Below are 27291 nucleotides of genomic sequence, written 5' to 3'. Positions count from 1 at the left end.
CGACACTCTGGAGGGGGTTTTCAGACTGTGGAGGCTCCGGACGTCTCAGACCAGCCGGCTTGCCCGATTCTTTTCCTCGACAAGGATGGCGACAACGCTCGAAGCCCCGACCGCGGGGCTTGAGGCCGGGGCAGCGACAACGGCTAAGCCCAAGCTGCACGGTCGGGCATTCTACGAAAGTATCGGAAGCCCAAAGTACATCCTCGCTCCCATGGTGGATCAGTCCGAATTCGTAAGTTTTGCTGTAGCCCGTGCTGGGTTTGGCAGGCGGGTTTCAACAGAACGCTGACGTCGGCGACGATGGCTGTAGGCGTGGAGAATGCTGAGCCGGTCCTTTATCCCGCCGTCCGAGCAGAAGAACATGGTGGCATACACGCCTATGTTTCACGCGCGGCTGTTCAAAGACACGGAAAACTACCGCCAGTGCCACTTCCAGGCCGTGCGACCCAGCGACTCGACCGACGCTGACACGACGACGACGCCAACGCCCGAGGCCTGGCTCGACGGCAACCCCTCCATCGACCGCCCTCTCTTCGTGCAGTTCTGCGCAAACGACCCGGATGCCCTCCTCGGCGCGGCGCTTAGGGTGGCGCCGTACTGCGACGCCGTGGATCTGAACCTGGGGTGCCCGCAGGGTATCGCCAAGAAGGGGAAGTACGGCGCTTTCCTCCAGGAGGACCAGGAGCTCATCTTCAAGCTCATCAACACGCTGCACAAGAACCTGCCGATTCCCGTGACGGCGAAGATCAGAATACTGGACACCAGGGAGGCGACGCTCGCGTACGCAAAGAACGTGCTCTCGGCCGGCGCGTCGATCCTCACAGTCCACGGAAGGCTGAGGGAGCAGAAGGGTCATCTGACGGGACTGGCGGACTGGAGTGTCATCAAGTGGCTGAGGGAGCAGCTGCCGCCGGAAACGGTGCTTTTCGCCAACGGGAACATTCTGCAGCACGACGACCTCCAGCGCGCGTTGGCGGCCACGGGCGCCGACGGCATCATGAGCGCCGAGGGCAATCTCAGCGACCCGACCATCTTCAGCCCGCCGCCCGAGCCTGGGACCGAGACGCGGGAGTACTGGCGTGGCAGGGACGGCAAGGGCGGGTACCGCGTGGACGCTGTCATGAGACGCTACATGGACATCCTGCACAAGTACGCCGCCGGACAAGACCCACCCTCGAGACGGCCCCTGTTCGTGCCGGGCGACGACACGGCGTGGATGGAGGAGATGGACAGGGCGCAGGCGGAGGAAGAGGAGCCGGAGCGCAAGAAGCGCAGGAGGGACACGCCCGGCAAACCCGGGAAGAGCAGGACGCTGAGCCCCAACTACTCGGCGATGCAGCCACACATGTTCCACCTGCTGCGGCACTTTGTGTCGAAGCACACGGACGTGCGGGATCTGCTCGCCAAGAGCCGGGCCGGGGACCTGGAGGCGTACGAGAAGATCCTGGGCATGGTCGAGAGGAAGGTCGCGGACGGGCTGCTCGAGTACGAGAGGGCCGGGCCGGCCATGTTCGAGGGTGACGAGGTCCTGGGCCCGGCAGCGGCGGATGCGGAGGTGGTAGAGGAGGACGGGGAGAGCTCCAGGGGCGCGGTGCAGCGCTGCAAGAGGCCGTGGTGGGTCGTGCAGCCCATCATCCGGCCGCTGCCCAAAGAGGCTATGGCCAAGGGGGCCGTGTCGCTGAGCAAGAAGGACAAGGCCAAGCTGGGCGAGGCCGCTGTGGCTCCCGAGGCGGTCAACGGCAAGGCCGCGGAAGAGAGCGTCCAGGACAAGGTCCTGAAGACGGATGACAAGCTACTCGCGGGTTGACGGGAGTATTATTCGCGCAAAATATACATTCAGATAAATATACCCCCCCTCTTTCCGGAGTCTAGTGCCATCAGATACTTTACTTCATACAAAGCCGAATTTCAAGTATCCCATCTCACCACGCCGCGGCACACTATTTCTTACCACCCCGTCACATCTCACAACTTGGCCTTGGCACTGTCATACCTCTTGCCCTCGTCGTCCTGCTCCGCTACCGTCAGGTCCGGCAACGCCGCCGGCATGATGCGGCGCGGTTGAGCGCCGGGGACGAGGGCGTACTTTGAGAAATCGACGACGCCGGCGTGGTCCCGCAGGAAGTCCTCGTCGAGCAGGAGCTCGCCGTTGACGGCGGCGGCCGGGGCGCGCAGGATGGCGAGCACGGCATCGGAGAAGATTGTCGGCCGACGCAGGTCCCGCGACTCGCGCGGATCGGCGGCCTGGAACTTTTGCGTGGCTGCGGATTCGATGGCCTGGTTATGGGGGAGAACGGGTACGTCTGGAGTCAGTCTGGGGCCCTTGGTCAGAGGACGGGGGGGGGGGGGTGGGGGGGGGTCCCTCTAGGGGTCAACGTACCACGGCGGGCCAGATGCTGGTGATGGCCATGTCGTCCAGGCCCTGGCGAGCAAAGTCCATGGCCAGGCCCTTTGTGAGGACGCTCATGGCAACCTTGCCCATGGCGTAGGCAGTCTTACCGCGGAAGAAGCGGCTGTAGATGGGGGGGCTAACGACCACGACGCGGCCGCGACCGCGACGGCGGAGGTGCGGGAGGGCGGCGTGAAGGGTCAGGTAGAGACCCTCGGGGTTGACGCGCTGCATGAGCTGGAAGCGTTTCGGGGGCGTGTCTTCGACCGAGGCCCACCAGATGGCGCCCGAGTTATAGACGAGGACGTCGAGGCGGGCGTATGCCTGGGGCGTGGGGGTGTTAGTAACGTCTTTTGGGGATTTGATGAACGATGAGATGAAGACATAGGTTAGGATAGACCTCTATTGTCTGCTGGATCAGCCGCTCCACGCTGTCCTGGTGGCGGACATCCACGGCAACGGGGGTCGCGTCGCCGCCCGCCTCGCGGATCTCGCGGGCGACGGTGCTGACGGTTGACTGTTGCGAGTTGGGGTCCGGCGGGAACGGCGTGGTTTTGGAGGCATCGCTGGTGGTCTTTGCAGCCACGACGACTGACGGTGTGGTGGTTGTTTATTTAGTTATTGCGTGTCTGAAGAGGGGGGGATTTGAGTGGTAGGGTGAGTTAGGGAGGCTCTGCGTACCTGCGTAGCCGTTCCTCGCGAGATCGATGGCGATCTGGCGGCCGATGCCTCTGGAGGCGCCGACGACGAGGGCTACTGGTTTGGATTCGGCCATTTTTGTCTAAAAGAGACGATATGTGCTGCGTGGATGATGGATGAAGACTAGATAGAGACGGCGGGTTTTTGTTTTGTTTTGTTGGTAGACTGAGATATCTCCTCAATACCAAGTTACGAAGCAGTATTATTTACTTTTGTCACAAGCTTCCAAAGAGTCGAGACGTCGGCGTTGAACAATGAATAGTAAGCTCTGTCGTCGGGAACTCGGCAGAGATGCGTATTAGTGATCGTTCCGCCGAGTCTGAGGTCATGTACCTCGTACTTTAAGCTGTCCGACCCCAGATTTGCTCAAAGCCGAGGTTCCCCACACCATCCACCATCCACCACCACTCTCAACTTCAACGTCAACTCACACAACCAACTCTTAGTTGCTCTGCCGTCTTATTTTTCCTAATTTCCTAACGATTGCGCCATCGAGAAGAGCTGCAGATACCCGCCGCTTACTCTCACGTTTCATTCGTCGGCTTGCCCATATATTTTGCCGCCATCTCAGTCATATTGAACCCCGTAAAGATGGGCGGCAAGGTTGATGTTTACCTGGACATCGGTAAGTCTCGGTCTAGGCCGCGCACCGGTTACCAGCGCTGATGGACTTCGACCTCAAGCGTCTCTGTACAGCTATGTTGCTTTCTACCACATAATCAAGAACCAGGAGCTCCTCGCAGCGCACGGGGTCCAGATAGAGTTCGTTGTCGCTCTCCTTTCCTCCCTAACGCGGTCACCAGCCCTGACACCCTTGCCTTCATCAGCATCCACCCAGTCCTGCTCGGCGCCATCAACGCCGCTTCGGGTAAGTCAGCCTTGATGCTGAGGCGTTGGCCCATTCCATTCTCACCGATTCCTCAGGAAACAAACCACCATGGGCCCTTCCGGCCAAGGCAAAGTACGGCGACTTTGACGCCCGCCGGTCCACATTGCGGGTGGGCAAGCCCGACATCACGATGCCCGACAACTTCATGGAGCGCAGCATGACGGTCCGCATCCTCCGTGTCCTGCACGTCATCAAGTCCAGCTACCCGGAAGCCGTGTACCAGACGGCCTGGCACTGGCTCCTTCATTGCTTCTGGGAGCCGCCGACCCTCAATCTCACCAAGCCCGACGTCCTGGACCAGGCCTTGGCCGACACGCCCGCGCAATATCCCCAGGTGGGCGCCGGGGGCAGGCTGTTCAGCGAGGCGGAGGTGCGGAAGATCCTGGAGGGCGCCGCGACGCAGGAGGCCAAGGACGCGGTCAAGGCGAGGACGCAGGAGGCGATCGAGCGGGGCGCGTTCGGCGCGCCGTGGTTCTGGGCCGTCAACGACGCGGGCAAGGGGGAGCCGTTCTTCGGCAGCGACCGGTTCCACTTCCTGTACGACCATCTAGGCGTCCCGTACCAGGACATTGCCATCCTCCCGCCGCAGAAGAGCAAGCTGTAGTATATATGTGTGTGTGTGTGTGTGGTGAAAGCTTGACAACGACGAGCGGTTGTCTATTTTGTATTTTATGGACAGCAGGGTATCTCTTTCGTGACTGTAAAACAAAGAATAGAATCTGAAAAAAGAAAAGAAAAAACCGCCGAACCCATTACTCCCTCCCAAAGAAGAAACCTCATAACCGTGGAACTGATATGGAAAAGGCGACTCTTGCCCCTCTCCCCCCTTCAGCCTCACAGCACGCGGCCGGCCATCCTCGCGCGGCGCGCCTCCTCGTCCCTCTTGGCCTCGCTGCGCGCCAGGAAGTCCTGCCTCTCGGCGTAGGACCCCTTGGCCCGCCCCGCGAGCTCGAGCTCGTCCTTGAGGCCCTCCTTGTCGACGAAGCCGGCCCAGTCCATCTTGCTCTTCTCGACCGTGTTGAGCTTCTTGGCCTGCGCGGCGGCCTTCTCGCGCGCCTGGATGCGCAGCGTGACGCCGAGGTTCAGGTCGGCGCGGCGCTGGTTGGCGACCTCGACGACGGGCTCAAAGGCCGAGCGGAAGGCCTTTTTGAGGACGCGTTTCGGCTCCTCGTCCGCGTCCGCGTCCGCGCCGGACTCGAGCGCGGCGGCGGAGGCGTCTTTGCCGAGCGAGGCGAGGTAGAGCTTCGCCTCGGCCGAGGAGCGCGCCACGAGCTTTTCTTCCGTGTGCACCTTGCCGGCGAAGTTGTAGGTCCGCTTGATGCGGATCGTCTCGGCGGGGTCGCCTGCCGCCGTGACACCGTCCGGTTTCGTTGGGGCGGCGGCTTCTGCTTCTGCTTCGGTGGCGGCGGCGTCGGCGGCGGCACCGGCACCGGGTTGCTTCGTCACCGGGGTTTCGGCCTCTCCCACGGTCGTATTGCCCTGGCCGGCCGGCGAAGGCGTCGCCGTCTGGCCCGCGAGCATCTGCGCCCAGATAGCGTCGACGTCGACCGTCACCGGGCCGGACGCGACGGCGGTCTTGCGTTCCTCCTTCCTGTGAGGTTCCCCGTCAGTCACGGGTCGCTTCGAGTCATAAAGTTATTGGCAGGGACACAAGACGCCTCGACTCACTCTCCGGCGCGCATGCTCCGCGTCTTGACCAGCCCGCCTTCGCCTCCCTCGTCCTCTTCGTCCGGGACGCCGTCCGCATCCTTGGCCTTCCTGCGCTTCTGCTTCTTCGTCGCCTTCTTGATCAGGGCCTCGTCGCCCGAATTTTCGAAGCCCGCGTCCTCGGCCTCGTTGTCGTTGGTATCGCGCTTGCGTTTGGTGGTGGTGGCGGCGGCGGTCGTCGTCGTCTTGGTCGCGGCATCGTCGCCGTCTGCTTCGGACTCGGACGCCTCGGAGTCGCCCTCGGCTGCAACGCCGTCGTCAGGCGCGAAGTCCGAGTCCTGGGAGGACTCATACTCCTCTTCGTCAATTATTGGATCGGGTGGCATTTTGGGGTTTGGTCGTAGATCGAGAATGGGAGGTTCTTCTGCTGGCGGGTCTGCAAGCGCGCACGCGCACCTCGAATCGAATGAAAGTTCGGTCGGCTGCTGTCGGCACAGAGTTGACCGAAGCCTTTCGGTGTGGGCCGGTCAGTGACCAATTACAGCCTAATGCACTCACTGCTGCCACTCAACGGACCGCAGTCCCTCTTTGTCCCTTCGTCAGCTATGCGCCTGGTGATCCTCCAAACCCCGTTTCACACTCTCTCCAATTGAGAGCACTGTAACTTCTGCACGCCTTAGTCGGGGTTGTCGTGGGATTTGTCATTGTTCTAACTCTTGAACCGGCGCCTCGAACCCTGGCTTGACGGCCTGCCGGCTGCATCTACGCCCTCCCCTTGACAGGTACGGATACTCTATGGATGATTGATAGTTCCCCTAGCGAGTCTGCATCTTCTCAGCATCCAACCCCCGCCTAGGCTCGTCAATGTTTGTCCAATGAAACGGCTGCGGAATGACCAGACGTTGCATTCCCCGCACAAGCTGCACATCCCGTTGCCGTCGGTTCTAGCTTCTCGGAGCATCTGCCCCTCCTGGGGGGGTCTTATATAGTCATCTCACCTTTCACTCTTCACCTCCGTATGAAATGGTTTGAGACCCACTTAATCACGACCCAATCCGTCATTCATTGTTGAATTATCTTGGTTGAGCATTGAGTGGCTACTTTGCTCCTTCATATCCGTCTCCTGCCGTCCCGCCCGTCCTCCGCATCCTACTGTTCGAACACATCTGCCCCTCACTCTCACTCGCAATCATGTCCTCCTCAATAGAGCCGCTCACCGAGGCTCAAAAGGAACACTTCAGACAGAATGGCTGGCTGAAGCTAAGCAACTGCTTCACCAAAGACCAAGCGGACTGGGTCGCCAAAGACGTCTGGACCCGACTCGGCATGGACCCCAACGATAAATCGACCTGGAGGCACCGCACCAACATGCCCCACCACCGCACCTTTGACGTCTCCGAGTACGCCCCGAAAGCCTGGGCGGCCATCTGCGAGGTCTGTGGCGGCGAGGACCGCGTGGCGCCCGAGTCGAGGGAGTGGCGGGACTCGCTCATCGTCAACCTCGGAAGCGACGAGTTCGAGGGCCGCGAGTCCGACCCCAAGGGCCTGGACAACTGGCACGTGGACGGAGACTTCTTCGTCCACTACCTCGACTCCCCGGAACAAGGGCTCCTGGTGATCCCGCTCTTCACCGACATCGTCCCGGGCGGCGGCGGGACCTTCATCTGTCCTGAGGCGATGCGTAAGGTCGCGAGGCACCTGCACGACCACCCGGACGGCGTCTCGCCGCGGATGGTCCCGAGAGACGACCCGGACTTTGCGAAGGAGAAGGACCTCAATTGGTTTAACCTGCTCGCCGGTGGCTGTAGCGAGTTCGTCGAGGCCTGCGGCGATGTCGGCGACGTCTACCTGCTTCACCCCCTGATGCTACATAGCGCCTCGTGGAACCCCCTGCGGCGGCTACGAATCATCACAAACCCCCCCGTCTTCCTGAGGCAGCCCAGGGTTTTCGACCGGCCGGACGGGGCTTACAGCCTGGTGGAGCAGGCAACCTTGAGGGCCCTGGGCGCCGAGTCGCTGCCCGGGTGGGAGATCACGGCGGCTCGGGAGCAGGTCATCCCCGAGAGGCTCAAGGTCCAGGAGCAGATGAAGCAAGAGGAGATGCGGCGGCTTGCAGCCAGTAGATGATAAGCACATAGAGGATGGGCACATTGACGGCAAACCATGAGAGGGAGAAGGGAATCAACGGTGTCTGGTTGGGCACTCATGACAGTGCGAAAGGATATGCCAAAGAGACAACATATGAGTTTATGAAGTGGAAACAAAGGGGATAAATAGCCGGCACTGATACCGAAACCGATCACAGCCGACGTGTACTTACAACGCCATGGTTCTTCTCCAGGGTCAGTCAGTACATGGACTTTTATCGACCAACGGCTGTTCAGACGCCCATAGGCTTGTCGGTGTGTCCACCAGTGCGCCTTGGCAGAGGCAAAACCGTCGCGATACATCGAACATGGCCGTCCAGCAGAATCCCGGCGAGGAGTGTACCGTCCTGCACATGCTCGGAAGAAAGGAGCTGATGTACAAGCTCAAATATTCGCCGGTGTACTTCCCTGTAGTCGGCTATGGTCCATGTCCCGGTATCGCGTCACAAGCTTTCGTTTCGACGCGTGAGAGAAGACTTGGTTCCCTGACGTCTACATGAGGTAATCCAACGCAGCTTTCGCGGCTTTGGTACGAGCCTATCCTCGGGGACCTGAATTCTTCAAACCATAGAGAAATTGGTTCGGAGCTGTCCCACAACCATCAGGCGGGATACACGGTCTCAATTGCGATGCGTATGAGCTCCGCTTGGCGATAGAGAAGTTCTTGCCCACTTCGGGATTCCCAACACCGATGGCCCCAAACAAAAGCATTGGATACTCCCGCGCGCGTCTCCTCGCTGGCTCTTTGTCAAGATCACCGACGAGGAGGGCAACTATGGATGGGGCGAGGCCATTCTCGAGGACCATATTCAGGCGGTCGAGGGGTGCCTCAAGTTCCACAAGAGCCAGTTCACCGCCGGCATGGACGCCGAGTAAGTCGAGAGCTGCTATTTCAGTCACAGCGAGGCGACCCTTACATACAGGCTTGGGTTAGAAGAACCACATCGTCCAATAGTCATGGAACGCGGCCGCCGAGTAAGAGGGGAAAGACAAAGCTAAGCCTCGCACGCCGAGATCGAGAACATTTGGCAGACGGCTTGACGCAAGCACTTTTACCGTAGAAGTGCCGTCTTCATGAGCGCCCTGTCTGGCGTCGATTGCGCTATGAGGCCTCAAGGGTAAGTCAAGACAACCGGGCTTGGTTTGTGCCAGGGGCCGTTACCGAAATGCACACAGGAACCAGGCTGGGTGTTCCCGTCTACGAGCCCTGACATCCTCCAGCCCGACGTCTCTCGCGTGGGGGGTTATCTCGGAGATGCGCCGCATCGCGGCCATGTGCGAGGCCTACGACGTCTCGACAGCGACCAGCGTCCCAGGTCGCCACTCCATGCCCAACTTTTACGTCCGGGAGATGATCCTCGGTATCCACTACAACGCCTTGCTCGGCGGCGAGGACCTCACGACCTACATCAGAAACCCGAACGGTGGAGCCCCGTCGACGGCTGCATCGACATCCGGAGGGGTCCTGGTCTGTGGATCGAGACGGACGAGGAAAAGGTGCACGCGCTGTCGAAGAATTGCGAGATCTGGGTCACGCCGAGCTTCAACGGCCCAAGCGGGGAGATCCGAGAGCGGTGAATTGCGATCGAGGGATGCGTACGTATGGCGTATTTCTCATACTGTAGTTCGGGTCTCGAGAGATGAAGACTTTCGGTAATTCAGGGGGCCTGAGGGAGGGGCACTCCATAGACGGGTGGATCGAAATGGCCCCCTTCATTCAGGTGCCCAGAGCGGTTCCCTTCGCCTGCGATGTGTTGGCTTTGGGTGGGAAGAATCTCCAATCCGTTTTCCAGAGAGCGGGATGCAGTACGGCATGTGTCTGATCTCGGTATGTTTTCAGTTACACGTCTCAAACCGCCGTGATGGCAGTTGCCGCGCTGAGGGAGTAGAGTGTCTTGGTGGACTGTCAACTGACAGACGTGCTTGTCGTGAGGTCAAATGCGACGGCTGGGCGCTATGACCACCACCCTTCTCCGCCAACGCCAACGCCAACGCCAACGCAGCGCTAACTCTCGGCAAGGTAGGCAGGTAGAGGACCCTTGGCGCGCGGTGCTTCTACCTGACATCACCTCCGTGCGGTGCGCCTAGATAGACCCTTGGGCGCCTACCCGAATTATCCTTTTCCCGGTTTTCTCTCCTGACACACCCTCGTTCTCCTCCTCGTCCTCCTCCTTCTACAACTCCGAGACCACCGCCACGATGAGCAGCGACAGCGAGGACTTCGTGGTCGACGGCCCCGAGCTGGCTGAGGACGACCCCATGCGCGCATTCTTGCCGGCTTCGTTTGGGAAGAAGTCCAAGGAGGCCAATATTGCAGCCCAGATCGACCGGAGCCGCAGAGCGGCAGAAAAACCCTCGGCGGGAACGGCCCACGAGGAATCCGCAGGTCCTCCAACAGCTGCTCAGAAAGAGAAGAAGTCCGACTCAGATTCCAATGACAGTGACAGCGGCGACTCCGACTCGGACGACTCCGAGGACGGCGACGACTACCCTGTTTCGCATGAACTGGTCCTGAAAACCCACGAGAGGGCCGTGACAACGGTCACGCTGGACCCGGCTGGCGGGCGGCTCGTGTCCGCGTCGCTCGACTGCAGAATCAACCTGCACGATTTCGCGTCCATGACGCCGAGCACTCTCCGAGCATTTCGAAGTGTCGACCCGTGGGAGGCAAAGTCCTCTGCCGCCAACGCCGAATCGCACCCGATCCACCACGTCGAGTTCAATTCCCTGTCCGGCAGCGTCTTTCTCTGCGTGTCCGCCCACCCGCAGGCCAAGATCATGTCGAGGGACGGCGACGTCATCACGGAGTTCGTCAAGGGCGACATGTACCTGAGGGACATGAACAACACAAAGGGCCACATTTCGGAAGTCACGACGGGAACCTGGCACCCAACGGACAAGAACCTCTGCGTCACTGCCGGCACCGACAGCACTCTCCGCATCTGGGACATCAACAACAAGCGCAGCCAGCGAGATGTGATTGTCTTCAAGTCAAAAGCAGCAGGGTCCGCAGGCCGAACGAGGATGACCGCCGTCGCCTGGGGCGCCCCAGCCCAGGGCGGCAGCAACGTGCTTGTTGCGGCCGCGCTCGACGGCTCTCTGGTCATGTACAGCGGCAACAGCCCGTTCTCGAGGCCTACGGCCGAGATCCGAGACGCCCACAAACCGGATACTTGGACCGGGGGCATCGACATCTCGTCCGATGGACGGATGGTCGTCACGCGAGGAGGCGATAACACAATCAAGTTGTGGGACACACGGAAGTTCAAGACGCCTCTTGTCACGGTGGACCATGCATCAACGTCGGATCATTTCCCGATGAGCAACATTAGGTACTCGCCAAACTCGACCAGCATCCTGACGGGCTCTGCGACGGGCGACTTGCACATCTTGAACCCCGGAAACCTGCGCCCCGAGCACGTGACGCCAATCACGCCAGGAGCGCCTCTTATCACAGTCAACTGGCACCCCAAGATTAACCAGATCATCACTGGCTCGGCGAACGGCGAGACGCACGTGCTGTACAGCCCGACCATGTCTTCCCGGGGCGCCGTCGAGGTGATGTCGCGGGCGCCCAAGAAGCGGCACATTGACGACGACCCGTCCCGGACGACGGATATGTCGGTGGGCATGTCGGGTGATTCCATTGTCACGCCGGGCAGTGTGATGGCCGGCAGGAGGAACGCGGGAGTGACGGCGTCAGGAAAGTCCAAAGACCCTAGGAGACCGGCTGTCTTGGAGCAGACGCCATTCATGAGGAACCAACCCGACGAAAAGCACATTGCGGATAACATTCCCCTGGCCAAGATGCTCCACGAAGACCCCAGAGAAGCGCTCCTCAAGTATGCCGACGCTGCGCAGAAAGACCCGATGTTTACCGCTGCGTGGCAGAAAACACAGCCGGTCACCCAGTATGCGGATGTGAGCGACGACGAAGATGAAGGCCCGGACAAAAAGAAGGCGCGGCGGTGAGGAATGGGGGGGCAGGGAGGGAGGGATGCTGCATAACGCCTCGGCAACCACTCGTGGTGTCCGTACTCTGTGAGGGAACATGGCGGGAGGGTGTGTATGAGTCTAAATTCGGAGGAGGGAAGGGCAAACAAACAGTGGCTGGATCAGTCTCGATGGAGCAGTGCGAGCTAACCAACGGGGCCAGCAGCAGGCCATTGGGGAAACCGAGGTGGCAAGCGTTCTTTGCGGCCTGCGTTTCCTAGAGAATCTCTCCACTTGTTCGACATTCATCAGATTAGCTTCGCCGGGAGCAGGTGTCAAACGCAGGGCGGCGCACGCAAGCGCTTGCAGGAGAGTGTGGACATGCCCACCGCGGCCAACTCATCCGGGCGAGGACCGGGGTGCGTGCTCTATACTATAGCCAACGAGCAAGCGACTGGACGGACGGGAGGCGACGGGAGACTGACGCGGGACCCCCCCCCCCCCCCCCCCCCCGATCTGCTGGCAACTCTTATTCTTCACTACCCTCCCTACCTTACCGAAAACAAGAGACGACAGATGCCAAGCGGCGTGGATCTGGCATTCCTTGGTGGATGGGGCAGCCGGTAAGGTACCCGACGCGACTGACAGCAGACCACGGTTTGAGGCGCCTCCCATTCCCAACGGTGTGTGTGTGTGTGTGTGTGTGTGTGTGTGTGTATGGCCGCTCCCCCCCGGATAGTAACCGAAGTAAGTCACAGCCGGCCAGTTGCCCGCAGGCCGCCACTTGTCTGCGCTTGTGCTTGTGTGCTTATGACTTATGCCTGCGCCTACGCCTCCGCCTACGACTGTCCAGTGAATCAAGGAAGAGCTGGCCCGAGCGCCCTCGCTTGTACATAATCAGCTTAGCGTGTTATGCCTCAGGCACATATCATGTTTTCCTGTGCTGAGAATTACGGGGACCGCAGTTTCACAGACTGACCGCACCAACCATCAATGAATCTTGTCGTTGTCCTCACCTCTCCATCTCAACCGGCACCGCGCGCATCGAAAAATCGCCAAACCCCCCTCTACAGGCATCGACACCCATCTTGGAAAGTGTCCAGCAACCTTTTCAACGCGATTTCCTCGCGCTTCCCGCTCGAGGCAACGCCCCGACGCCGCGCCTTTTTCCCTCCCTCCCCCCAAAACTGCTGTTTTTTCGCCTCGCGTCCGACTCCCTCTTCTGCCACCCATTTTTCTTCCCTCCTCTCTCTACCACTATCTCTCCCGGCCCCCCCCCCACGCCTCGCGGCACCGCATTCGCATCCTCCCCCATTTTCCATCAACCTCCGTCGCCGAACTCCATCCTTTTCATCTCGGTGAACCTGTTCCCACGCGACTGACGTGTCTCCGTTTCTGACGACGCCATCGCGCTTGCCGACACCGAACCACGTCGCCCTCCCCTAGCCTTCTGTTTCCAATCGACGCGCCGCATTTCCAACCCGTCCACTGTCACTATTAGCATTCAAGTCTCTCATTTCGCGACGAGCCCGGCGCGACCAACCTTGAACACGGCTCCACCCGTCAACACCTCCGGCGCCCTTCGCATGATAATGCGCGCGAGATAGCCGTTGCATCTCTAGAGATTCACGCAGTCAATAGATTTGCGGTATTCCACACTGCCCATCATGGCTTCCGTTCAGGCTGCCCCTGCTGTCCAGCTCCCTGGCGCCGGCATGACCGCCACCACTCCTCAACAGGCTCAAGAGATATTCAACGTAAGAACTTTCCTGCACATTGGTCCCCGTTCGCGCCTGCATCCCATTGACGCTGGAACGCCACGCTGTTCTCCCGATGATTGATGCTAACGGCCGCCTCAGAAATTTAAGCAGATGAGAGAAAATGGCGTCCCCACCACCGACCCCGAATATATCAAGGCCGAGCAGTTCGTTCTGTCTTTCCAACAACAAGCGCGTCTACGACAGAAACAACAAGCTTTCCTCCAACACCAGCAGCAACAGCAGCAGATGCAACAGCAGCGACAGATGCAGCAGGCTGGTGGCCCCAATGGCGCTGTCAACGGCGCGCATCCCGCTCAGCAGCAGCAACAGTCAACACAACCATCTGCGTCCAGTGCGCTTGGCGGCTCTGCCCTTCCCTCTGCAAGCTCAAATACCTCGGTCGCCGCCGCCGGCTCGCCAACCACATCGGCTCCGTCAAGCGGTCCTGGCGCTGGTCAATTCAACCCTCAGCAACTGAGTCTGCTTCGCCAACAAATCCATGCATTCAAGTTGCTGACAAAGAATGCTGGCGTTCCTTTGCAGATGCAGCAGGCCATCTTCACCCAACGCGAGCGGAGGAAAGCCATCGCCGCCGAGGCCGCCGCGATGGCGGCTTCATCAACACCGGCACCCGTTTCTCGCGACTCCGCACAGCCTGGTCCGAATGGCGTCGAGTCCAAGTCTGAACCTCCCGAGGTTCAGGGCCCAACGTTCAAGGCTGTCAAGTCTCCTTACGACGACCCCAACCTGATCCGCAAGTCCATCAGCTACTTCGAACACACCCAGCGCAGGAACCGCAAGCTAATTCCTGGACTTTTCCCTACCGGTGTGGACTTTGACCAGCTGCGCTACGAGCGAGAAGTCATTATCTTCAACCGCATGCGTGACCGTTACGCCGAGCTGAAGAGCACGCCGGCAAACATCGCTCACTGGGACACCACCGCGGACGATGTCGAACTGGACGACAGCGCCAGGGTCAAGGCCATCATTGAGATGAAGGGTCTGGGGCTGTACGCCAAGCAGAGGGCAATGCGCGACAAGATTGGCCGCTCGATGATGTTTTACGACAACCTCGCTATGACCACCAACCGTTCCAACTACCGCCGCACCAAGAAGATGACGGTTCGCGAGGCTAGAATCACCGAGAAGCTTGAGAAGCAGCAGCGCGATATCCGTGAGAACCGTGAGAAGAAGAGGCACACCGACTTCCTCGCGGCCATCACCCAACACCGGAACGAGATCCAGCAGACTGCCGCAAGCCAGCGTAATAAGTCGAGCAAGCTTAACAAGCTCATGTTCGCCCAGCACTACAATATTGAAAAGGAAGAGCAGAAGAGAATCGAGCGCACCGCCAAGCAGCGTCTGCAAGCCCTCAAGGCCAACGACGAAGAGGCATATCTCAAGCTGCTCGACGAAGCCAAGGACACCCGTATCACCCACCTTCTGCGACAGACCGACGGGTTCTTACGCCAGCTCGCCGCCTCTGTCAAGTCTCAGCAAAGGAAGGCTCTATTGGAACAAACTGGCGAGGAACAGATGCCAGAGGAAGAGGAGGAGAGCGAGCACGAGAGCGACGCAGACGACACGAGCGGAAGGAAGATTGACTACTATGCCGTTGCCCACAAGATCAAGGAGGAGGTCACCGAGCAGGCCAACATGCTCGTGGGTGGCAGGCTCAAAGAATACCAGGTCAAGGGTCTGCAATGGATGATCTCACTGTACAACAACAATCTCAACGGTATTCTTGCAGACGAGATGGGTCTCGGCAAGACCATCCAGACCATCAGTCTGGTCACGTACCTCATCGAGCGCAAGAAGCAGGAAGGACCTTATCTGGTCATCGTGCCACTCAGCACTTTGACCAACTGGACCCTTGAATTCGAGAAGTGGGCCCCGTCCGTCAGCAAGATCGTCTACAAGGGACCTCCTCTGGCCAGAAAGCAACAGCAGGACAAGATTCGCCAGGGACGCTTCCAAGTTCTGCTCACGACATACGAGTACATCATCAAGGACCGGCCGGTTCTTAGCAAGATCAAGTGGTTCCACATGATTATCGACGAAGGTCACCGTATGAAGAACCAGAACTCCAAGCTTACGTCCACCATCCAACAATACTACCACACCCGATTCCGCCTGATTTTGACGGGTACCCCGCTGCAGAATAACCTTACTGAGCTGTGGGCCATGCTCAATTTCACCCTCCCCACTATTTTCAAATCCGCCAAGACTTTCGACGAGTGGTTCAACACGCCCTTTGCCAACACGGGTGGACAGGACAAGATGGACCTCACGGAAGAAGAGCAGATTCTCGTCATTCGTCGCCTGCACAAGGTGCTGCGACCCTTCCTGCTGCGTCGTCTGAAGAAGGATGTCGAAAAGGACCTCCCGGACAAGACAGAAAAGGTCATCAAGTGCAAGTTCTCGGCCCTGCAGAGCAAGCTGTACAAGCAGATGGTCACGCACAACAAGATCCTCGTCAGCGACGGACAGGGTGGCAAGGCTGGTGCTCGTGGTCTGAGCAACATGATCATGCAGCTTCGCAAGCTCTGCAACCACCCCTTCGTCTTTGACGAAGTCGAGAACACCATGAACCCCATGAGCATCAGCAACGACTTGCTCTGGAGAACGGCCGGCAAGTTCGAGCTCTTGGACCGGGTTTTGCCCAAGTACAAGGCTACGGGCCATCGCGTCCTGATGTTCTTTCAGATGACGGCGATCATGGACATTATGGAAGATTACCTGAGATACCGCAACATGAAGTACCTCCGTCTGGACGGTACGACCAAGTCAGACGAGCGTTCCGATCTGTTGCGCGAGTTCAATGCTCCGAACTCGGATTACTTCATGTTCTTGCTGTCGACACGTGCCGGTGGTCTTGGTCTGAATTTGCAGACTGCCGACACCGTCATTATCTACGATTCTGACTGGAACCCTCATCAAGATTTACAGGCCCAGGATCGTGCCCATCGTATCGGGCAAAAGAACGAGGTTCGCATCCTGCGTCTCATCAGTTCCAACTCGGTCGAAGAGAAGATCTTGGAAAGAGCCAGGTACAAGCTCGACATGGACGGCAAGGTCATCCAGGCCGGTCGTTTCGATAACAAATCGACGGAAACAGATCGTGACGCCATGTTGCGAACCCTTTTGGAGAGTGCCGACCTTGCAGAAACGGGAGAGCAGGATGAAATGGACGATGAGGAGTTGAACCTGCTCCTCGCTCGTAGCGACGACGAGGTGACTGTCTTCCAGAAGCTCGACGAGGAGCGGAGGAAGGACCCAATCTACGGCGATGCGGCCGGCGCGAAGGCCAAGCCCCGTCTGTTGGGAGAGGACGAACTCCCCGACATCTATCTGGGCGACGGCAGCCTGGTGGAAGAGGAGGTGGAGACGAGTCTTGGACGCGGAGCCCGTGAGCGGACCAAGGTTCGCTACGACGACGGCCTCACGGAGGAGCAGTGGCTCATGGCTGTCGATGACGACGACGATTCTCCCGAGGCTGCTGCTGCGCGCAAGCAAGCACGTAAGGACAAGAGGGAGAACAACCGGCTCAAGAGGACAGCCGTGATGAACGCCGCGGATGCCTCCCCCTCGGTAAGTCGCGCCAGCACCGAGGAAGTGGAAACGCCCAAAAAGAGGGGTCGCAAGCCCGGCAGCAAGAACCAGGAGAAGCGCAAGGCAGACGATGGCGAGGATGAGCCGCCAGCCAAGAAGCGTCGCGGACCCCAAGGCAGACCCAAGGCGGTCTCCGTGTCGGCGGGGTCTGAAGCGCCACGAATCTCGGCCCAGCAGCGCCAGTCCCTCCAGACAAGCGCGCGTGCCCTGTTTGACGGACTCATGAACCTTGAGGTCGACGATCCGGAGCCCCCTGAGGAGGATGACGACGAGTCGGTGGCAGGCAAGCGGATCATTATCGGACCGTTCCTTGCTTTGCCTCCCAAGCGCGACTACGCCGACTACTACTTGATCATTCAAGCCCCCATCTCGATGAAGCAGATCGAGCAAAAGATTAAGAAGCAGCAATATTATAGCCTCGGCGACATGCGCAAGGATGTCGATCTCATGTTCAGCAACTGCCAAACGTACAACGAGGAGGCATCACTTCTGTACCAGGATTCCCTGACTTTACAGGTGAGTAAAAGCAGAAGCCTCGCGTGTGTCATCGAACAACCCTCTAACATTGCCGCAGAAATTCTTTCACGAGCAGCTCCAGAAGGAACTCGAGGAGCACCCGGAGTTGCAAGAGCTTGAGGGCGATGGCCCCAAAGAGGCGTCTGTGGCACCCAGCGCCAGTGCGAGCGTCGGAACCCCTCAACCGGTAACGTCGGCCACGAGAATCAAGCTGATCTCTTCGGCTTCCAACGGCGCCAAAGAAGCGAACGGCGAAAGCAACGGAGGCAGCAACGGTGCTCCGAGCGACCAGGAGTAGCCGGATCGACTCTGATAGGCGTGGACGTTTAAGTGATCACATTTGACGTTTGATGACGTTTGAGTACGTTTTTTTGTCTTCTACGGGGTTTGATGCGACAACAACAACAAAAAACGGCGATGGCGTACAGTCAAGAGCTGGCCTAGTGCAAAGCGCCGGACGACTCAACGACCGTGAGATCATCAAAAACTGCTGCACATTTACAGGCGTACTGGTTTGGGAAGGGTTGGAACATTGTACAGGTTTTACGGCGGGAATTGGCACTCGATACAAATACCATGGGCCATAAATTGGGCCGCAGAGGACGAGAGGCTGTTGTCGGGTTGTTTGAACGGGGTGGTGGATGGCGACCGAGGGGGAGCGGCGGATTCCACATCGGCTCAAACGGTGGCAGAGATGGGTCGCAAAGTTTGTTAGACTAGCAAGCAAATGTATTTTAATAGATGTGAGCATGATGTATTAAGAGCTCCTTCGTTCGTTTCTACTTGACCGAGGCAAACATGTGTTGGCGAGTGTTGTTGATGTAAGTCGGTTTATGTACGGTAAAACCCGTGCTATCCATCCATCCACACAGAGGTTAGTTACTGACTGACTGTATGGGTGAGTTGCTCTTGGGACCTGCAATGGATGGATTGGCTAGGTAGGTAATTAGATGTTCGGAAATTTGTAGGGAAGGGCCCTGCAATACGGGTGCCCAATGATCAAACTAATGCGGGACGCATCCATTGCCAATTGCCAACCCGCGAAGAGCTTCACTGAATTCCGTGCCCAATGTATCGATTTGCAATTTGGGTAATGGAGGGGGCTGGGGTGGTGGCGGTGCCTTGAACCTCTCACTTCTCACCTCTCACCTCGCACCTCACTCACATCGATCGCTCTCTTTCTCCCTCTCACTCATAGCTTCGGGTCGCACTCTGTCAGTGTCGATCTCACCCTCACTCTCGGTCTTAAGTCACACTCTCTCAGTTTCACTCTCACTGACCCCGGGTGGCGTGTTCGCAACCACTCTTTTTCCATCCATCGCAAATCGCAACGCATAAACATATCCATCCGTACACGCACAGAGCCGTTCCATCAACAACCACATCTCATCATATCGCCCATCATCGCAATCGGCCCACATCGCTCATTCATCTATCGGATTTATCGAATGCTGGTCTCGCGCACAGTTGCAGTGTCCTGTTCTTCTGCTTTCCGCCCTGCGTTCATCGCCCCAGGAACATCCGCCGCACGGTCTCACCGAGCCACCATCACTAGTGTCACGGCGCAAGAGGGCGCGCGCGCGCGAGAAAGGGAGGCGAAATAGAGAAGAACTCCGGGGTGGGGGCTTGTCTAACTACTACTACTACTATTACTACTTACCTCGCCTACTGCGCGCGCAGCAGCATTGTTGAACCTTTTCGCGCGCGAGCGCCGCGCAAAGCGCATCAGCATCTGCATCCCGCACCCTGCGCCTGCGCCTTCCGGGCAGTACATCCGCGCGACCTCCCTCATACGAGTGTGTGTTGGAAACCCTGCCGCCAGGGAGAGGGGCTATAAGCAATGGACCACCCGAGTCCGTCCGCCCGCAGTGGTGGCGACGGCGGCGGTGCGGCAGCGGCCAGACGTGAGGGACCAGCAGGAGGACCAGACGTCGTATCCGACGAGAGCTCAGCAAGCTCAATGTCGGACGAGGACGACGCGGCGGTCGACGCGGGCGGCGGATATAGACCCCAGACGCCCACGCCCCCGCCCCAACGACGACAGCAGCAGCAGCAGCAGCAGCATTACCCGCCACCGCCGAGAGGTAGCAGGGAGAGGGACATCCGTACGGAACGGCACCGCGATCGTGATCGGGACAGAGGAGACCGCGACAGGGACAGAGACAGGGATAGGGATAGGGACCGGGACCGGGATCGAGGTCGGGAGGACTTCAAGAGAGGAGGACCACCGCCGCCACCTTTGGACAAGGATCGTGATCGTGACCGCGACAGAGACAGGGACAGGGACAGGGACAGAGACAGAGACCGCGATAGCCCGCCGACGCCGAGGGAAACCAAGAAGCAGAGCTTCGCGGCAGACGACAAGTACTACAGCAACGGACACGGCGGCAGCAACGCCCCCCATAACGGCCACGCCCGACGGCAGAGCGTGCCGCCCAACAGCGCCAACAACGGTACCAAACGGCAGAGCATCACGGAGCGGCTCATGAGCACCTGGACGGCGCGTACGGCGCGGGAGCCGGTGGGCGTCGCTGCCTCGTCGTCGGCGCCCCCCTCGCGCCGCGCCTCGTCGGCTTCGACGGCGGCGAACAAGTTCAACCCGATGGGCCGCGTGCGCGAGTGGCTCGACACGTGCAACGCCGAGCACGGCGACCACTGCTCCGGCCCGCCGGGGGACACGTGGCGGCCGATATGGCTCATCGACTCGGTGAACCGATGCCTCGTGCGCGCGCGCGCAACGGACCGGTACATCGCGCTGAGCTACGTCTACGAGCCGCCGCTGCCGAGCTCGCGGGGCCCCGTCGAGACGCTGCGGGGGAACCTGGAGATGCTGACGGCGAGCATGGACGACGCGGACGTGCCGCAGACGATACTGGACGCCATGTGGCTAGCGAGGAAGCTGGGCATCAAGTACCTCTGGGTGGACCGGTTCTGCATCGTGCAGGACGACGACGTGGAAAGGGAGGAGCACATCAGGAACATGGCGTACATCTACGCCAACGCCTACCTGACGATCGTTGCGGCGGCGGGAGACGCCGAGTCCGGGCTGACGGGCCTGCTGAGGAGGACGCCGCCGCCGCGCGGGGCCGCGGCGAGGAAGCACGACGACCTGGTGCTGTCGTCGCGATGGGCCGGGCGGGCGTGGACAGTGCAGGAGGGGATGTACTCGCGGCGCAAGGTCTATGTGTTCGAGGAGACGGTGACGTGGGAATGCCACTGCGACGTGTGGCAGGGCCCACCCGGGAGCAGCGGCGGCGGCGGGCGTCTCAACAAGATCCTCAAGGGCGGCGGGAACCGCAGCGGCCCCTGCGGACAGAGGACATTCCCCGCGGTGACGGGGTACCTGCACCCTGTGTGGCCGGACATGGACGAGTACGCGCGGATCGCGATGGAGTTCAGCGCGCGGCGGGTGACGGTCATGTCGGACACGGCGAGAGCGCTGCGGGGCATCACGACGGTGCTGTCGCAGTCGTTCGCGGGCGGCTTCATCTTCGGCATGCCGGTGGGCTTCCTCGACATGGCGATGCTGTGGCAGCCGCGGGCGACGGTGCGGCGGCGGCTGATGGTGCAGCCCATGACGGGGGCGAACCCGCTTCCGTCGTGGAGCTGGCTCGGGTGGCACTACGACGGCGTCCCCGCGGACCTGACGCTCTGGCGCGCGGCGGCCGACTACGTACAGGATGCGCCGCCGTCCGGACGCAAGGCCGCCGCCGCCGAGAGGCGGTTCAAGAGCCCCTACGCCTTCCGGCTGCGGCCGCTCGTGAGCTACGAGCTGACGGACAGGGCGACGTACACGCCGCTGCCGAACGACGGCATGGCGTACCGCGACCGGCGGCACAGGAGGACGGTGCCGCTGCCGGCGGGGTGGTCGAGGAGCAGCGGCGGCGGGTTCCGGTACGCGGGGGACCCGGAGGTTGTGTTTCGGTACCCGGTGCCCGTGGCGGAGATGGCGATGATGTCGGGCGACGGAGGGGCCGTCGGGGGGCTGTCGTCGCCGTTCGCGGACCTGGCCATGAGCGCGACGCTGCTGTCGTTCAGCACGACGGTGGCTTTCCTCGAGGTGGACTTCGCGATGGCGCGGAACGGGACGCCGGTGGACGCCAAGGCGGCCAACGCCGTCAACACGGGCAACAACACGGGGCCCGGGGCGGGGCTGGTGGCGCCGGGGAGGGGGTACGGGGTGCCGCTGGCGATCGGCAACGTGTGGTCGCGGACGGGCAAGTGGTGCGGCGTGGTGACGGCGCACGACAGCTGGCTCGGGCTGCAGGGGGCGAACCACACGGGGGAGGAGAAGCTCGAGTTCGTGGCGGTGTCGACGGCGAGCGAGCGGGGCGGCAGCCACGTGTTCGACCTGGACGCGTTCCGGGACAACATGGACGAGGACGAGATCGTCGACTTTGTCAACGTGCTGTGGGTCGAGAGGGTGGGCGGCGTGTGCTACCGGAGAGGGCTGGGGCATATCGTGCAGAGGGTCTGGGACGCCGTCGCGAGGGACCGGGTCGAGATCCTTCTGGGGTAAGGGGGTTGTTCTGTGTGTTTTGGATGTGAGGGACGAGCGACCCGGGGCCGGTTGTTGATGTAAGGATATACATATACATATGCGATGGATGTAGGATTATCTTGGTCGGGACGATGTGAGGCCGGGAGGTTTGTTGTTCTTATTCTTGTACCTTCTGGTGGGGAAGGGGGGGGATCTTGGGTTGAACGACGCCACAACGATGTGCGGACGAATGTGGTCGGTGTCTAGATGTTTCTTGTACGAGATGTGGGATATCTCTCTCCCCTGCCCTCCCCCCCCTTCTCTTGGGCTGGGCGATATCCGTGTTTTACCATAGCTTCACGGCGAGTTTGTAATACCGAAGGCCCTCGATGATGGGCGTGTTTGATGTGCACAGGAAGCCTCCCCCCCCCTCCCTCTCCCCTGGTGGCCTCATCATGCGGCGTGTAGGCTCGCCGCAGGATGCTTGAGATGGAGTCTTTGTGGCTATGGTTCCGGATTGGTTGTAGGGACCGAGACTGCGGGGGGTTCCCAAATTGCTCGTGGTTCAGAACGGAGACCAAAAAGGTGCTTGTTTCCCTCTCCGAACTCCGTGGTTGTAGGCCATGTCCCGGGTCCCCGAGGTTACAGGACGTAGTAGCTCTGTCATGAGGTTGATGTACAAAAGGGTACAGTACTAACTACCTAACGTGCGCTGTATTCATCTCTTTCCTTTTCTGATAGTACCAATGGCAATGACTTGGAGGGTTCTCGGATCTTATACTCATAGCGAGACCACCCCGATTGACTACTATTAGGCTTTCTTTGATAGCGGAGAGGTTACAGCCTGGGGCCTCGGAGTCCTGGGAACAGGTCGCGTCTATCCGGATCGCGTTTCAAACACAATATCGTCTTGGTTATCAGCCCTTACAGCTAGACACGGCAGGATTGCAGTTGCACATACCTGGCATTTTAATTGAGTACCTAGGTAGAAGAGTGCCTAGAGTGTTTGAAAACGGGCAGTGGCTGTCCGCGACCCACAAATCTGCTTTTTCGGTGCCAGCCAACTTAGGCTCTGTATCCAGCATTTCAATCAATCCACATGTACGGGCGCATGGTGTAGTGGTATCACATTCGCTTTGCATCTACACGTCTCTGCGAAAGGCCCAGGGTTCGATCCCCTGTACGTCCACAATTTCAAGCATTCGCTCGCGCGGATGCTGCAACCTTTTGCCCATCGTCCCGACTCGCTTAGACGGGCGCGTTTGTTCTTCGGTTTCTTGGTTTGATTTCATATTGTTCTTTTCTGTTTGCAAGTTAACCTTACTTCCTGTTGACTGACCGGATCTCGATTTCCCCTAATAACGGGCCCCGTCTGGATCGGGCGTGTCTGGAAGTCGTCCATACTGGGAATCCAAGTGCGCGTACCTTCATGCGTCCTTGTCTTCCGCCGGGGCGTCTCCCGACACCCTCAGCCGACAAGGCAAACGATCGATTGCCACGCCGAGCTACCGAGATACACCCGTCAATGAAACGACACGGGGTGGGACTGCTGATGGGGTCGCCATCACAGGAGGAGGTGCTTCCCGAAGAGGATCCCGACGATCCGGGCCGAAGGCTTATAAATAAAAACAACGCTTGGGGGAAGAGGGGGGACTCGGGACGGAGGTAAACGTCATATTCTCTCCTCACGTCGGATTGTCAAGTTAACAAACACACCGGCGAAACCCTCTTATGAGTTGCATCGCACAACAAGAACAAAAACAACAGCTGGGGAAAAAAAAACCAGAGAATGAACCGCTTCGCAGCCACGGAGGGCATCGAGCCGCACGATAGCTACTCCCGGACGGAGCCGTTCGCGGCCGGCGAGACGGCCATCGGGCGGGACCTGCGGCTGCGGATACGGGACTTTTATCGGACCAGCGACAACCGCGACCTCGACGAGCGCTGGCTGGGCTTCTACACGCCCGGCGCGAGGGTCAAGATCGGGCCGCAGGCGGCCGAGGGGCACGAGGGTACGTCCGTCCCGTGCGCAAGGAGATAGATGGATGGCTGACTTTTAGGTGGGTGGGAAACAGACATCCGGCGGCTGCGGACGGCGATGTGGAGCCCCGTCTCGGCGAGGAAGCACTGGATCACGAGGGCCGTCGGGTCGGCTACCAAGAAGGGGGTGCACGTCATGCTGAAGGGGGGAGTACGGCGCAAGGGGCTGGACGGGGGCGAGGGCGTCTTCAGCTGGGCCGGCAGCGCGGAGTGGGTGAGGCAGGATGACGGGGAGTGGCGGATGGATGCATATCGAGTCTGGCTCGACCCGTGGACCGCGATCGAGGGCGAGCTGCCTACCGTGTCGCAGTTTTGAGGTGCAAGCGAGCAAGCAAGCAAGCAACGCGACGCGACGCGACGCGACGGCCCTGGCAGACGTAGGGAGACAAGAGTTGTGGGAGGGTTGAATGAAGGACGGGAATTGGCGGGAAAAGATGGAGGAGGAGAAGCCTCCCACCAGGAACACAATGCTTGGTTGCTTCTGCCTCGTTGGCGCAATGCGTGTGTCCTGCAGCCGTCGTGTTTCACGGTTCACGGTTTACCGATGGCATATCCTCATCCTCCCCCCGCCCCCCATCTTTGGTAACCGGCAGATCGGTTCGATGACATCGATGACGGCAGATTCATCCGGTCATGGTTGATGGATCCGACCGACCTCAGACCGCGCTCCTCCATGCGTTTTGCAGAGTACCACGTACCACGTACCTACACAGTAGTGCACCCATTTCGCGCTTCATCGGCGTTCCGGCCGCGGCTGACCCCGTGCCTTGCATCGTCGCATCATCGCATCGTTCTGTGGCTTCGACCCGCCTCGCTTCGCCTCATCGCATTTGGTGGGGGGATTACGGTCTGGTTGTCTTAGGTAATCCGAGCTGGGCCGAGGATAGCCAGCAGGTTGCAACCTTTGCAGCCCGCCCTCCCCAACAGATGACTTCATGGCCGGCATCTCAGTTCTTGAAACGGGCGAGGGTTGAGGTTCGCAGTTCAACCAGACGCAGCAGCGCATTCCGAGAGGGTGCGGATGCGGTGGTGTGTGAGGGAAGGTGGCCGGGAGAGCCCTCCCACATTGACATACGTCAGCGTTGGTGTGTTGTTCTCGTGGGCCGGAGGAGCGCTGTGAATGGCCTGTTCGCCTGACGTGGTGCCCCCCGTCCCGTCCTCCACCGAGGTGGTCAGGTGCCTTTGTCAGCTGGCCGGCGTGGCCCAGCGTTGCCGGGTGTGTGGTAATTATTGAGGAAGCGGTGCGATAGGACAGGGTGGACGACGGATGACCGATGACGGGGGGGTGGTACCGTACATCGTAGAGAGACGGACTCAGCAGGCAATGTGCCAGCGGACGGCGGGAAATGAGCAAGGCACCGTTTTGCTAGTCTTGCGATCCGTCCGGCATTGCTCGTCTTGGTCCGTACAGTTGAGTGAGCATTGGCCGAGAAACTCGAGCCTTGTGCCGCCAGTCATCAGGCCAAAGCGGCATGATGGCATCGGTCACCCACCCCCCCGCGGGTCGTCGTCCGCCGTCTTCATCCTCGCGGGCGCCGACTCGAAAGTCAGAACACACACGAGTTGGCACGCAGAGCCCAGGCGTCAGCAGCTGGTCCCGGCCAACAGGGTTTGGGTGTCATTTTGGATTCGACGGGAACCGATGCTTGGGTTTGGCCAATTTGGCTCTGGGCTGGACCTTGCGCCGTTGCCGCCCGCATCTCCGGCCTCGGCAGGAGGTGACTGGGCCAGTTCTGGATGCGTATGCAGAGCTGAGCTTTGAGGTGTATGTATGTGTGTATGTGTACGTGTGTGTGTGTGTGTGTGTGTGTGTGTGTGTGTGTGTGTGTGTGTGTGTACACTTATGCGTGTGGCAGACAGCTCGGAGACTCGGTTAAAAGGCATTGGAAGAGAGTGATTGTGCAGTGTTGAGTGGAAAGAGGGGTCTCAGACATTGTTGAACTCGTCGTTTGAATCGGCATTCCTCCAACATGCTGAGCGTGACTTGGATGTTTCCGTCGGGCGGCGATGACAGCAGAGGCAGAGAACGGATGCCGACCTGTCTAAGCAGAGATAAGCATCCATCTGCAAGACTGCAGTAAGGAGAGAGAACAGTGCTAGACAGTGGACTTGACTCCGGTTGACCTAGATACCCAGCACTATGTAGAAGCAGAATAGAGTGTCGCAGGGGTTTACTGTGTAAGTGGGCATGTACCGTCGTCAGCTGGCGGCGTCATGCGCATGTTGTCCGGCAGCCAAGCGTCGCGGGGGAGATACGCCGAGAGACTTACCCAGGTACATAATGCCAGGCCCCTCCCTCGAATCAGTGACCCCAGCCCCCCCCTGTCCGAAGCGCTGTATCCGCACTGCACTGCATCCTGTGCGTTGCCCGCGATGCGTACTGCCAGCAGATGCCAGCAGGTACCAGCAGGTGCCGGGCTGCTGCATTTGAAGCCGGGGAGAATATCCCGCTCTCGCACGCGCAGGAGAGGGAGAGAGGGAGAGGGAGAGGGAGACAGTGCCAGTGCATGGGGAATGGGGTGGGTTTCTTTCTATCAGCATCGTCGGTTCTGACCGAGCACCGTCCCTCCAGTCCCGGCGCCAAATGCTGGCAAAGTCCGTCCACTCACTGTCTGCAATTGGCATCCATGTCTCCCCTGGCTCTGGTTCCTCCAACTGACCGATTGGGATGGAGAATGTGGAGGGGTGGCTTGGAGGGGACATTGTATTGGAGGGGGTTACCGCGTGCCGCCGGCCTCGGGGTTGGAGGGGGAGAGCCTGGAGACAATGGAAGAGAAAGAAAGCACGCAAGAACCCCGCTTCCATCCGGCAGCTAGGAATGGCTGGGTGACTGTCGTCGAGTGAGAGTCGACGGGGTTGAGTGGCCTCCTGCATGTACCTGTAGAATGAAGAAGTATCTAGGTGGTGGTATGTCACTCGGTTGGTTCCATTCCATGGTGATGGTGTAATGTGACGAGGAGGAGGAGGAGGAGGAGGTGGTGGTGGTGGTGGTGGTGGTGGGTGGTGGTGTTGGTGCCCGGCTGGCTGCTGCTTGGCTCAGTAGGGAAGGTCTTCCATCCGTATCTTATCTTGGAGGGGCAGAGAGAGGAGAGGGTAGAGGGGTGGGTGCACTGTTGGAGGAGGTACCTGACGGAGACTTCCCTGGACCTTGGACCTGGACTGGCCCTGGACCTGGGCTG

General features: G+C 59.8%; 9 protein-coding genes across 9 annotated transcripts; 7 read left to right on the top strand and 2 right to left on the bottom strand.

Annotated features, from left to right (window-relative positions):
• Positions 1 to 85: 85 nt before the first annotated feature.
• On the top strand, positions 86 to 1807 carry CH63R_02911 (Dihydrouridine synthase; the record flags this gene model as incomplete). The annotated part of the gene is made up of 2 exons (XM_018297886.1): positions 86 to 232; positions 311 to 1807. The coding sequence occupies 2 exons, from the start codon at positions 86 to 88 to the stop codon at positions 1805 to 1807; spliced, it is 1644 nt and encodes a 547-aa protein (XP_018162702.1).
• Positions 1808 to 1965: 158 nt separating this feature from the next.
• Positions 1966 to 3164, bottom strand: CH63R_02910 (Short chain dehydrogenase; the record flags this gene model as incomplete). The annotated part of the gene is made up of 4 exons (XM_018297885.1): positions 1966 to 2277; positions 2381 to 2713; positions 2790 to 2980; positions 3071 to 3164. 4 exons carry the CDS (start codon positions 3162 to 3164, stop codon positions 1966 to 1968), a joined length of 930 nt encoding a protein of 309 aa, XP_018162701.1.
• Positions 3165 to 3679: 515 nt separating this feature from the next.
• On the top strand, positions 3680 to 4581 carry CH63R_02909 (DSBA-like thioredoxin domain-containing protein; the record flags this gene model as incomplete). The annotated part of the gene is made up of 3 exons (XM_018297884.1): positions 3680 to 3713; positions 3813 to 3956; positions 4013 to 4581. 3 exons carry the CDS (start codon positions 3680 to 3682, stop codon positions 4579 to 4581), a joined length of 747 nt encoding a protein of 248 aa, XP_018162700.1.
• Positions 4582 to 4811: 230 nt separating this feature from the next.
• On the bottom strand, positions 4812 to 6010 carry CH63R_02908 (bucentaur or craniofacial development; the record flags this gene model as incomplete). Its single annotated transcript, XM_018297883.1, has 2 exons — positions 4812 to 5568; positions 5646 to 6010. 2 exons carry the CDS (start codon positions 6008 to 6010, stop codon positions 4812 to 4814), a joined length of 1122 nt encoding a protein of 373 aa, XP_018162699.1.
• An 805-nt stretch (positions 6011 to 6815) lies between these two features.
• Positions 6816 to 7751, top strand: CH63R_02907 (uncharacterized protein; the record flags this gene model as incomplete). The annotated part of the gene is made up of 1 exon (XM_018297882.1): positions 6816 to 7751. The coding sequence occupies one exon, from the start codon at positions 6816 to 6818 to the stop codon at positions 7749 to 7751; it is 936 nt and encodes a 311-aa protein (XP_018162698.1).
• A 328-nt stretch (positions 7752 to 8079) lies between these two features.
• Positions 8080 to 9428, top strand: CH63R_02906 (Galactonate dehydratase; the record flags this gene model as incomplete). Its single annotated transcript, XM_018297881.1, has 4 exons — positions 8080 to 8236; positions 8412 to 8643; positions 8833 to 8889; positions 8993 to 9428. The coding sequence occupies 4 exons, from the start codon at positions 8080 to 8082 to the stop codon at positions 9426 to 9428; spliced, it is 882 nt and encodes a 293-aa protein (XP_018162697.1).
• Positions 9429 to 9970: 542 nt separating this feature from the next.
• CH63R_02905 (WD repeat domain-containing protein) lies at positions 9971 to 11743 on the top strand (the record flags this gene model as incomplete). The annotated part of the gene is made up of 1 exon (XM_018297880.1): positions 9971 to 11743. One exon carries the CDS (start codon positions 9971 to 9973, stop codon positions 11741 to 11743), a length of 1773 nt encoding a protein of 590 aa, XP_018162696.1.
• Positions 11744 to 13371: 1628 nt separating this feature from the next.
• On the top strand, positions 13372 to 17890 carry CH63R_02904 (SNF2 super family protein; the record flags this gene model as incomplete). The annotated part of the gene is made up of 3 exons (XM_018297879.1): positions 13372 to 13461; positions 13564 to 17592; positions 17651 to 17890. The coding sequence occupies 3 exons, from the start codon at positions 13372 to 13374 to the stop codon at positions 17888 to 17890; spliced, it is 4359 nt and encodes a 1452-aa protein (XP_018162695.1).
• A 5971-nt stretch (positions 17891 to 23861) lies between these two features.
• On the top strand, positions 23862 to 24428 carry CH63R_02903 (Fungal specific transcription factor; the record flags this gene model as incomplete). Its single annotated transcript, XM_018297878.1, has 2 exons — positions 23862 to 24084; positions 24148 to 24428. The coding sequence occupies 2 exons, from the start codon at positions 23862 to 23864 to the stop codon at positions 24426 to 24428; spliced, it is 504 nt and encodes a 167-aa protein (XP_018162694.1).
• Positions 24429 to 27291: the final 2863 nt, after the last annotated feature.

This window comes from Colletotrichum higginsianum, chromosome 2 (genome assembly GCF_001672515.1).
Source record: "Colletotrichum higginsianum IMI 349063 chromosome 2, whole genome shotgun sequence".
In the NCBI taxonomy this organism is placed as follows: Eukaryota; Fungi; Ascomycota; class Sordariomycetes; order Glomerellales; family Glomerellaceae; genus Colletotrichum; species Colletotrichum higginsianum.
This window is presented reverse-complemented; position numbering and strand designations above follow the sequence as displayed.